Source organism: Coregonus clupeaformis, chromosome 14, assembly GCF_020615455.1.
Source record: "Coregonus clupeaformis isolate EN_2021a chromosome 14, ASM2061545v1, whole genome shotgun sequence".
Taxonomy (NCBI): domain Eukaryota; kingdom Metazoa; phylum Chordata; class Actinopteri; order Salmoniformes; family Salmonidae; genus Coregonus; species Coregonus clupeaformis.
Window position 1 is genome coordinate 41,525,764 of NC_059205.1, and position 12,636 is coordinate 41,538,399.

General features: G+C 45.5%; 1 protein-coding gene across 1 annotated transcript in view; it reads right to left on the reverse strand.

The window, feature by feature from the left end:
* LOC121581701 (vasoactive intestinal polypeptide receptor 2-like) overlaps positions 1 to 12,636 on the reverse strand; it is a 76,437-nt gene that overhangs the window by 22,258 nt on the left and 41,543 nt on the right. The window contains exon 4 of the mRNA XM_045224901.1: positions 11,211 to 11,302. Within this exon, the coding sequence (XP_045080836.1) occupies positions 11,211 to 11,302 (92 nt within the window). The remainder of the gene's footprint in view (positions 1 to 11,210; positions 11,303 to 12,636) is intronic.

Sequence of the window (12,636 nt, forward strand, 5' to 3'; positions counted from 1 at the left end):
AGAGCTGAGTTCACGTTTTTGCCCAAAATGAAACTTAAGGTTCTCCAAAGCTTTTTACTATCATTCTTTAGGCTCTATTTTCAGCTGCCGCTAGAATCATACGCACGTTAATTTCCAATTTCATTATGTTTTTATTTTACTAGGCAAGTCAGTTAAGAACAAATTCTTGTTTACAATGACAGCCTACCCCGGCCAAACCCAGACAACGCTGGGCCAATTGAGCGCCGCCCTATGGAACTCCCAATCACAGTCGGTTTGTGATACAGCCTGAAATCTAACCAGGGTCTGTAGTGACGCCTCTAGCATTGAGATGCAGTGCCTTAGACCACTCGGGAGCCCGATGTAAAAACTGGCGCACTTACAGTTAAAGTTGGAAGTTTACATACACTTAGGTTGGAGTCATTAAAAGTAGTTTTTCAACCACTCCACAAATGTCTTGTTAACAAACTATAGTTTTGGCAAGTCGGTTAGGACATCTACTTTGTGCATGATACAAGTAATTTTTCCAACAATTGTTTACAGACAGATTATTTCACTTATAATTCACTGTATCACAATTCCAGTGGGTCAGAAGTTGGTACACTAAGTTGACTGTGCCTTTAAACAGCTTGGAAAATTCCATAAAATGAGGTCAAGGCTTTAGAAGCTTCTGATAGACTTATAGACATAATTTGAGTCAATTGGAGGTGTACCTGTGGATGTATTTCAAGGCCTACCTTCAAACTCAGTGCCTCTTTGCTTGACATCATGGGAAAATCAAAAGAAATCAGCCAAGACCTCAGAAAAAAAATTGTAGACCTCCACAGGTTTGGTTCATCCTTGGGAGCAATTTCCAAATGCCTGAAGGTACCACGTTCATCTGTACAAACAATAGTACACAAGTATAAACACCATGGGACCACGCAGCCGTCATACCGCTAAGGAAGGAGACGCGTTCTGTCTACTAGAGATGAACGTACTTAGGTGCTAAAAATGCAAATCAATCCCAGAACAACAGCAAAGGACCTTGTGGAGATGCTGGAGGAAAGAGGTACAAACGTATCTATATCCCAGTAAAACAAGTCCTATATCGACATAACCTGAAAGGCCGCTCAGCAAGGAAGAAGTCACTGCTCCAAAACCGCCATAAAAAAGCCAGACTACGGTTTGCAACTGCACATGGGGACAAAGATCGTACTTTTTGGAGAAATGTCCTCTGGTCTGATGAAACAAAAATAGAACTGTTTGGCCATTATGACCATCGTTATGTTTGGAGGAAAAAGGGGGTTGCTTGCAAGCCGAAGAACACCATCCCAACCGTGGAGCACGGGGGTGGCAGCATCATGCTGTGGGGGTGCTTTGCTGCAGGAGGGACTGGTGCACTTCACAAAATAGATGGCATCATGAGGAAGGAAAATTATGTGGATATATTGAAGCAACATCTCAAGACATCAGTCAGGAAGTTAAAGCTTTGTCGCAAATGGGTCTTCCAAATGGACAATGACCCCAAGCATACTTCCAAAGTTGTGGAAAAATGTCTTAAGGACAACAAAGTCAAGGTATTGGAGTGGCCATCACAAAGCCCTGACCTCAATCCTATAGAAAATGTGTGGGCAGAACTGAAAAAGCGTGGGCGAGCAAGGAGGCTTACAAACCTGACTCAGTTACACCAGCTCTGTCAGGAGGAATGGGCCAAAATTCACCCAACTTATTGTGGGAAGCTTGTGGAAGGCTACCCAAAACGTTTGACCCAAGTTAAACAATTTAAAGGCAATGCTACCAAATACTAATTGAGTGTATGTAAACTTCTGACCCACTGGAAATGTGATGAAAGAAATACAAGCTGAAATAAATCATTCTCTCTACTATTATTCTGACATTTCACATTCTTAAAATAAAGTGGTGATCCTAACTGACCTAAGACAGGGAATTTTTACTAGGATTAAATGTCAGGAATTGTGAAAAATTGAGTTTAAATGTATTTGGCTACGTTGTATGTGAACTTCCGACTTCAACTGTACCTGTCTTATATCAGCTCGCTTGCACTCAGATGGGCAGGGTGGAAATATTTTAAGTGTGTCCTTAAAAACACGATCCAAAGTGCTAATTTCAGGCAGCGCTGACACAGATATTTAAGACCAACCAAAATATGGTTTTAGCCTTATGGCATGAATTTTGACAGCTGAAACGCAATTTATCCAGCCGCGGTGCACACTGTCCATATGCGCATGGAACAAGAATAGCCTAATGGTGCCTGTATACTTCGTATTTAGAAACAAAAAAACTCGTGTTTTTTCCCATTTCGTTTTATTGTATTAAAAACCAAGTATAGCCTCCCCTCCTCTCAATTAAGGCTTTTTTTGTCTGCCCAATGCAATCGTGAAGCAGTCAAGACTGCCGATAAAAGATTTGGCTCCTGAGAACGCTTGGTTATAAATATGAATCACCAAAGCTTTATTAAAATATCAATTTTGAGAGGAGTAAAACAGTGAGCTGATATTCCCTTTGTATCTATGCATTGTAGGTTGTATCTATGCATTGTAGGCAGGCCAACATTATTTTAGCCATGCAGGTCAGGTTTTGGATGTGCTTAAAACCACCTCCATGATGTAGGCTAAGTGTCCATGCCCGTCATGAAACGAGAGATGAGAACCTCTGTGAATAACGGTGAATCTCGTATTTTGAAGTTATCTGTAACCTGTAAAAATGGCTTGTTTTCCGTTTCATATGTTCAAAACCCCTCCCTGAGGCCTACTATAACGAAGGCTGGTCCAACAGCAATGAGTGTCTTTTTTATCCTGACGATTAGCATTACATTTTACATTTATTTATTGTTGTTGTTTTTATAAAAACTGCTTTTTTTTTTTTTTTTTACGTTATTACAACCAAACTTATTAGAATGATTCACCTTTCTGGTTTTATGGTGACAACGTCCGTGGCGCGCTTGCAATGCAACTTCTGGAGATATGTGAATGCGATCTGATCTGTAAAATGGTTCCGATTATGTTCATAAAACATAGGCCTATTTGGGAGCAGTATAACGGTGGGTGGACATTCTCCCTTTCTCTTTATATTGGATCTTTGTCCAGCTACTGTGAAAAGTTTGGATGTGCATAAAACCCTCCATAGTCTGCGTTGTTTTAATATTATATGCCCACGGGGAGAAATGACGGTGCCTGTAAATGTAACATAGCCTATTTAAAACAAGTTGTTGCTTTGTTTAGAATTTGATTATAATTATTTGTTCTCTTTTTAGGCCTTATCAATCATTCTTTTAATCTTGCTTATTGACCATGTTTGGCATGTCCATGCTCAGACATAATGCAATTTATAGGAGGCCTAGCCTGTGAAGGCTATTGAAGCCATGCAATTACTTAGAACAATGTGGACTGCAAATGGGTTCAAGTTAACGTATTTAGCAAAGATAGGTCTACATTTTGTTATTTCGTTTCTGTAAACCATTGAACAAATTATAACGGACTCACATTGGAATTGGAGTTGATTCCAAGGCAATACATAAAAGACCGTAAATACACAACTTGAAGCAACCACATATTTCGCCATGGAGCACGTTCTGATTGGCCAGTGAGGGGCCAAGCCTCCACACAACCACAATCACTACTGTACATCGGATGGATTTGGATACTGCTTTAGAGCAGATTTTTGCAGCATTAGTAAAGGTGTGATCAATACATGTGGATGATTTCATTCCTGTGCTGTTTATAAATACCCTGATAGGTTGACAGATAACCTGAACCAGGTTGCAGCTTTTTTCTGAGTGGACAGCTTGATGAAAGCCAGTTAATATTTAGGTGACTCAGAAAATATACCTCTCTCTCATTGTTAAGACAAACACAAGGAGTGACAAGGAGTTGGCATTATAGTACAAACAGACTGGCACTCAGGCTAGAGGTTACATCCCAGAAGGGGGTTCCCGAAGAGCTTGCACTATATTGGTAATCGCAGGGGCATCGTTTGGTACTTCTTGCCCCTCCTCCACTTTCAAGAATTCCTGGCTTCACTATTGCTTGCAGGCATTGCAAAAGTTCTGAACTCTCAGTGTGAAACAAGTCATTGTGGAAACATGTGTTCCTATCTATTTTATTTAGTGAGAGAAGAAGAATTTTCCATTCCGAAAGATTGGACATGGCCTTAACATGGAAGAACAGGGAGAAAGGCTTGGGTGAGAGTACAGTTGGTGAATTTCACGGATGAATGGCCACTAGAGGAAAACATTTCAGCGCATTAAATATTTAGAAAAGTAGGAGTTCTTTTTTCAGATGGAGATCAGTAGAGTGCCAATAGTGGCCCTGTGATCCAGACCAGTGGTGCCTCTTAGATAACCTCCAATAGAATAGAGCGAAGAGAGCACAATAGTGTTAGGCCTACTGCTGCTAGGTAGCTCTCTCTCTGCTCTCCCCCTCCCCTCTGTCTGTCCTTGATTGCAGGAGTGAAGTCTGGTGTGCGGGAGTCAGGGTTCCAGCTGCAGCTCATTCACCATAATCACCTCAGCCTTTAAGACCCGGTCAAACTTTCCACTCATCGTCAGATCATAGTCAAGACAACCATGTTAGTCTCGCTGCCGACTCAACCTGTCTGTTTTCGCTCTTGTGTTTTTGGACTGTTTATTTACTTTTTCTCCTGTGCCACAGATATTTGGAACCTGACTCCTGCCTCCGCTTCACTCCTGCCACCACCATCCTGCTCTCCACTATCGGGCCTCTCCTTTGGACTCACCACGGACACTAGGACATTACGGTACCACACCTGCCCTGACCTGGATCTGTACCCTCCCTGTAACCTGGACTTGCTCTTCCCCATTTATTGGAAACCTGGACTATTGAACATTATAATAAACCTGTTAAAACTTCTCTGGCTTGGTGTACTTGTCTGCATTTGGGTTCTATCCAGTTAAATCATAACAGTATGATCTGACCTAACGATGAACCCAGCAGACAGTAGCTCGGATACCACCCCAGAGTGCACTCAAATTTGGACTGCCATAGCCAATCAGGGCATTCTACTTGGCCAACATGATACCCTGTTTAAGACGATTGCTGAGGACAGTCAGGTGCTGCTTAATCAGGTTCAATTACTCACCAATCAAGTGTCTGTCCTTACTACCCCTTCAGCCCAGATCAGAGAGCCTTTTGTTCCTGCTCCAGAGCGCTATGACGGGAACATGGGAACCTGTGGCGATTTTTGACTCAATGCTCGTTAGTGTTTGAACAACAGCCCCTCACCTACGCCTCAGAAAGAGCCCGTATTGCCTACCTTATCAACTCTACTAGCGGTTCCGCTCGTGCCTGGGGATCCGCGGTCTGGGAGAGTCAGTCGGACATTTGCAACGCTTACGTGGCCTTCACCACGGAGATGAGGAAGGTTTTTGACCACCCCGTACGAGGCAAGGAGGCTGCGAAACGGTTGTTTTCTCTTCGGCAGGGGGCTCGTAGTGTGGCGGAGATGGCAGTGGAGTTTCGGACTTTAGCAGCAGTGAGTGGTTGGAATGACGAGGCATTACAAGGAGTGTTCATCAATGCTTTGTCTGAGACTTTAAAAGATGAATTGGTGTCATATGATGAATCGCCTACGTTGGATAATCTTATTTCACTCACTATCAGGTTGGATAATCGGATTCGGGAGCGCCGCCGGGAGAGGAGTGTTAGTTCCAAGCAACCTGTCTGTCATCAACAAACTCCTCCCTGCATCGTCCCTACGGAGAGAGCCGTGTCTTCCCGAGTCGATACGAGGAGCACTGAACCCGAAGCCATGGAGGTGGGTCGTGCACGGTTGTCCTCAGAGGAGCGTGCACGCCGTATTCAGGCTCGGGTCTGCCTGTATTGTGGAGAAGCTGGTCATTTCGTTCCTTCCTGCCCAGTTCGTCCGGGGAAAAGGGCCGGCTCATCATTTATGGGAGAAGTTTTGGTGAGCCGAGCAGCGGATTCTTCCTCTTCTCCCCGCATTCTGCTCCAGGCATCCCTCCAGTGGCAGTCCCAGAATTTCTCTGTTAGTGCGCTGATTGACTCTGGTGCCGACGAAAGCTTTTTGGATAGAGAGTGGGCTCAACAAATGGATTTGGAGACTGTTCCTATGGACTGTCCGCTGCAGGCTAAGGGTCTAAATGGACAATTGTTGACCCGCATTACCCATCAGACTGTTCCTGTTTGTCTTAGAGTGTCGGGAAATCATCAGGAGAACATTCAATTCCATATTATCGACTGCCCACAGACTCCCCTGGTCCTTGGTATCCCCTGGCTCATAAAACACAATCCACACATTGATTGGGTGACAGGTAGCATTGTTTCATGGAGCACATTTTGTCATGTGAATTGTTTGTGTTCTGCTCAGACTCCTGCCAGTACTGTGCCTCAACCTCCACTGGAGTCCATGGATCTTTCTGCTGTTCCTGACGTGTATCATGACCTGGCATCCGTTTTCTGCAAACACAGAGCTACTTCTCTTCCTCCTCACCGGCCTTACGACTGCGCCATTGACCTCCAGCCAGGAGCCCCGCTCCCCAGCAGTCGCCTGTACAATCTCTCCCGGCCGGAGACGGAGGCTATGGAGAACTACATTCGGGACTCCTTGGCGGCAGGTATTATGCGTCCTTCCTCGTCACCTGTAGGAGCGGGATTCTTTTTTGTTGCTAAGAAGGATAAGACCCTCAGACCCTGTATTGATTACCGTGGACTTAACAACATCACCATTAAGAACAAGTATTCTCTGCCTTTGATTAATTCTGCTTTTCCCCTCCTTCATGGTGCTACCATCTTTACGAAACTGGATCTACGAAATGCGTATCACCTGGTGCGCATTCGTAAGGGTGATGAATGGAAGACTGCCTTCAACACACCCTTGGGACATTTTGAGTATCGGGTTATGCCTTTTGGGTTGTCTAATGCCCCTGCTGTTTTTCAGGCACTAGTCAATGATGTCCTTCGGGACATGTTGAATCGGTTTGTTTTTGTCTATCTGGATGATATCTTGATTTTCTCAGAGTCCTCCCAGGAACATGAACTGCATGTGCGCCAGGTGTTGCAAAGGTTGTTGGAGAACAAACTGTTTGTGAAGATGGAGAAATGTGAATTTCATGTGTCTGAGACCTCTTTTTTGGGTTACATCATAGCTCAGGGGGAGCTGCGGATGGACCCAGCTAAGATCTCTGCTGTCACGGACTGGCCAGCTCCCTCTACCCGCAAACAACTTCAACGATTCCTGGGGTTTGCGAACTTCTATAGGAGGTTCATCAAGGACTACAGCCGCATTGCGGCGCCACTCACCGCTCTCACCTCCATCTCACGACCGTTCGCTTGGAATGAAGGGGGCCGAATCAGCGTTCGAAGAACTGAAACATCGCTTCGCCTCGGCTCCCATTCTGATGCAGCCGGACCCCACCGCCAGTTTGTCGTGGAGGTGGATGCATCCGACACTGGGGTAGGTGCAGTGTTGTCACAACGTTCTCCTGAAGATAACAAACTGCATCCCTGTGCTTTTCTCTCAAGGAAACTTTCTCAGGCAGAGAGGAATTATGATGTTGGAAATCGTGAACTGCTCGCCGTTAAGCTGGCTCTCGAGGAGTGGCGACATTGGTTGGAGGGGGCGGAACAACCCTTCATCGTTTGGACGGATCATAAGAATCTGGCTTACCTCCAGTCAGCGAAGCAGCTCAACCCCCGTCAAGCCAGGTGGGCACTATTTTTTGGGAGATTCAATTTTTCTCTGTCTTACCGCCCTGGGTCACGCAACGTCAAGCCTGACGCCCTGTCTCGTGTTCATTCGGCTGTTGATACTGGTAGTAACCCTGAACCCATTTTGCCTCCTACCTGCAGTATTGCAGTCATCACATGTGACATCGAGGGGATTGTTAGACAGGCTCAACATCATCAAGCTGACCCTGGGAGGGGTCCTCCTAACCGGAGTCTGCTCGCTCCCAGGTACTTCAGTGGGCTCACTCGTCTCCCCTTACCTGTCACCCTGGAGTTTCGCGGACCCTTGACTTTGTGCGACGGAAGTTCTGGTGGGCCACGATGGAGGCGGACACTCGAGCCTTCATTGCTGCTTGTACGGTATGTGCACGAAGTAAAAACTCCACCCAGGCCAGCGCTGGTCATCTACGACCTCTACCTATACCCAGCCGGCCCTGGTCGCATATCGCTATGGATTTTGTCACTGGACTTCCCCCTCATCTGGTAAGACTGTCATTCTTACGGTGATTGATCGTTTTTCTAAGTTCGCTCATTTTTTGGCCCTACCTAAACTGCCCACTGCCAGAGAGACGGCTGATATTTTGGTTGAACATGTGTTCCGCTCTCATGGTCTACCCACGGATATTGTCTCTGACAGGGGTCCCCAGTTTGTCTCCCAGGTGTGGAAAGCTTTCTGTAAAGCTTTGGGCATTACATCCAGCCTGTCCTCTGGATATCACCCCCAGACCAACGGGCAAGCCGAGAGAGCGAACCAGGAGATGGAGACCGCACTTCGCTGTGTCACTGGGTCTAACCCTGGGTCATGGAGCTCCATGCTCCCCTGGGTGGAATATGCTCATAACACCTTGACTAACGCTTCCTCTGGTTTGTCTCCTTTTCTGTGTGCTCTGGGTTATCAACCTCCCCTGTTCCCTTCCCAAGAGAGGGAACTTGCGGTACCCTCGGTGCAGTCCCACATGCGCCGCTGCTTCAAGGTCTGGAGGAAGGCCAGGGTAGCTCTGTCCCGAGCTTCGGCGTACATGCAGAGGCAAGCCAACCGTCACCGGTCCCAGGCTCCCGGTTACTCTCCTGGTCAAGAGGTATGGCTGAAGTCACGGGACCTTCCATTGAAGGTGGAGTCGAAGAAGATGGCGCCTCGTTTTATAGGACCGTTCAAGATACTGTCTATTGTTAACCCCCTGCGCGGTTAAGTTACAGCTTCCTGCCTCCCTACGGGTTCATTCCACCTTTCATGTTTCCCAGATTAAGCCTGTGTCGGTTAGCCCTTTGTGCCCGCCCTCTCGTCCCCCTCCTCCGCCCAAGATCGTGGGTGGGGGTCCGGTCTACACTGTCCGGCGACTTCTGGATGTTCGCCGCCGGGGTCGTGGTTTCCAGTACCTGGTGGATTGGGAGGGTTATGGTCCTGAGGAACGTTCCTGGGTGCCCAGGAGCTTCATTGTGGATCCTGCTCTGGTTCGTGAGTTTCATAGGTTACATCCTGATAAACCTTGTCGGCCGCCAGGTGGCGTCCGTAGAGGAGGGGGTACTGTTAGGCCTACTGCTGCTAGGTAGCTCTCTCTCTGCTCTCCCCCTCCCCTCTGTCTGTCCTTGATTGCAGGAGTGAAGTCTGGTGTGCGGGAGTCAGGGTTCCAGCTGCAGCTCATTCACCATAATCACCTCAGCCTTTAAGACCCGGTCAAACTTTCCACTCATCGTCAGATCATAGTCAAGACAACCATGTTAGTCTCGCTGCCGACTCAACCTGTCTGTTTTCGCTCTTGTGTTTTTTGGACTGTTTATTTACTTTTTCTCCTGTGCCACAGATATTTGGAACCTGACTCCTGCCTCCGCTTCACTCCTGCCACCACCATCCTGCTCTCCACTATCGGGCCTCTCCTTTGGACTCACCACGGACACTAGGACATTACGGTACCACACCTGCCCTGACCTGGATCTGTACCCTCCCTGTAACCTGGACTTGCTCTTCCCCATTTATTGGAAACCTGGACTATTGAACATTATAATAAACCTGTTAAAACTTCTCTGGCTTGGTGTACTTGTCTGCATTTGGGTTCTATCCAGTTAAATCATAACAAATAGGCTGTTCGAGGTCATGCCTCAATCTGAATGAAGCAAATGAATCGTAGGGAATCATGGCCAGCAATTGAACTACAGTCAGAATTCCAAATAAGAATGATTGTTAGGAGTATTATTTAAATGGCCTTAAATGAATGGGTCATTTGTTAGTATGATTGCTCTTTTTCAGGGCTCATCTCTGGTTCAGCTTTCTTCAAAGAAGATTGCTCTGATCAAATGCTGGGCAGTATCAGTGGAATAGCAGTATGAATCATCACTCTTCTTCTTTTTTCCTCCTTGAACATTGCTGCTACTTGGCCTCTTATTAACATCTGCTGTATTGGGCCAACCAGGAGGACAGTAATTTGGAGTCTGCATCCCAGATGGCATCCTATTCCCCACAGAGCTCTGGTCGAAATCAATGCACTATATAGGAAATAGCAGGGTGCCATTTGGGACACACCTGGTGCAATGTTTAGATTGAGGAGACAGCAGGGTGCCACGGTGAACAGGATTTTTTATTTAGCCTTCAAGGCGCCTGTGTTTCATCTGTATTTCAAGGCATCAGGTGGATTTGAGCACACACACACACACACGCACACACGCACACACATACACACATACACACACACAAACACACACACACACACACACACACACACACACACACACACACACTTCACCTTCCCTATCAAAACAGACCCAGGACAGAATTTCCATGCATTGAACAAAGGGTTCTACTGCTAGTTTTCATTATCAGCATGAGGGCTTTCACACCCAGAAATCAGACCACAAACTAAATAAAATGTTATATTATATAAAACAACCTAAAATCAATCACACACGATCATTGTCATGTTCCTCTCTATAATGTCCAATGTATCAACACATTGATTGCAATATCTGATATATGATAGACTACAGTATTGTATTTCCAAACACAGATACTTGCATGTCATATCATGTATTGTTTCTTGGTCAAACTGTGAACAATGATACAACACCAGAGAGACCAGAGGCCTAGAGATCTAGAACACCAGAGATCAGAAACCTAGAGATCTAGAACACCAGAGAGACCAGATACCTAATGATCTAGAACACCAGAGAGACCAGAGACCTAGATATCTAGAACACCAGAGAGACCAGAGACCTAGAGATCTAGAACACCAGAGACCAGGAACCTGGAGATCTAGAACACCAGAGAGACCAGAGATCTAGAAACCAGAGAACGGAAATCTAGAGATCTAGAACACCAGAGAGACCAGATACCTAAAGATTTAGAACACCAGAGAGACCAGAGACCTAGAGATCTAGAACACCAGAGGCCAGAGACCTAGAGATCTAGAACACCAGAGAGACCAGATACCTAGAGATCTAGAACACCAGAGACTAGATACCTAGAGATCTAGAACACCAGAGAGACCAGAGACCTAGAGATGTAGAACTCTCAGAGAACATCACCCTGCTTACCTTATCATGCTTTTCCTCTGCCCCACACACACTGGTTATTTGGGGGAAAACTTCAGACCATCCGTCCTCTGTACAGTTCTTACTTATGTTTCCTGTAGGTAGGAGAAAAACATTGCTTTTGTCAGTTAAATGTTTATATTGCCTCATCTCTAAAACACTTATAAATGGTTATCCGGCCCCTTTATTCCTTTCATAAATCATAGTCAAAGAAAAATGCAGCATGTTTTTTTGTAGAAACAATTATTTTATTTATCTGGTAAGTGAGTCTGATGTAGGATATTTCTTCTGCTAAGATGATCCTCCTTTGTATGCCCACTCAAGTCGACGAAAAAGTTTGTGTAATTTGCTACACATGACTTCACACACAACCCCTAAGTGGTTGCTCAGTAGCTGTGATTCCGTTTAAAGCATGACGCATGATGGCTTCCATTAAAGTTTCATTCAACAGGTTCTTATTTACAGTGTTGTCAAATTATTCTAAAAGACATTCAGACAGTCTTGTCAAGTGCAAATAGATGTCATTTTGAGATAGTTTTTTCACAAAAACTTTTCTCTTTGGGAAGCGAAAGTGTTCCATGTTTAATTGAAAGAGCCTTTGACTTAGTCAGTTGAGTAGGGCCCCGTGTAGCTCAGTTGGTAGAGCACGGCACTTGCAACGCAAGGGTTGTGGGTTCGATTCCCACGAATGGCCAGTATGAAAAATGTATGCACTCACTAACTGTAAGTCGCTATGGATAAGAGCGTCTGCTAAATGAGTATTGAATGAATCCAGTATGTAATGTAATGTAATGTAATGTAATGTACTTCGCCACACAGTTGTAGGACTACAACCACAGGCCTCTTTCTTTCTCTGCTCCTTTGAATGTCACACTCCATCAGTCTACTCTACACAGACCCTGCCACAGCAGCCTACCTAGTTGTAGGCTTGACGGGTGCTATAGGGATCCCAGAGGTTTCTGTTACAAAGAAATCTTCTAAGCCAATTTACATGGCCAACTCGTCCTCTCCAAATCAATTTCACACAGCTACATTTACTCGGAGGCATCTTGAATGTGGGGCGTTCAACATAGGACTGGAACCTGTCTTCATGTAAATACAATGATCTTACAGTAATCTATCATCTATCATACTCTTTGTCTGGGTCATTTGTTTATAATGAATGAAGTATCAGTGCAGATTCGTCTAGACTGTCACCAGTAGTGATGGGTAGGACGAGAGCTCCACAGAATCCTAGTCTGCCACATGGGCCATTGGAGATTGTGGAGTGAGCAGAAATGATTAATTTTGCCTCTAGTCCATGCAGTGCAGAACATACTGTATCATTCCCTGAACTTGGCTTGGTGCAATTCACCATGATTCAGTGGAGAATTGTGCCATAGTATATAGGCTACAAAAGAACGATATATACTTGTGGCCCATTTTTGTC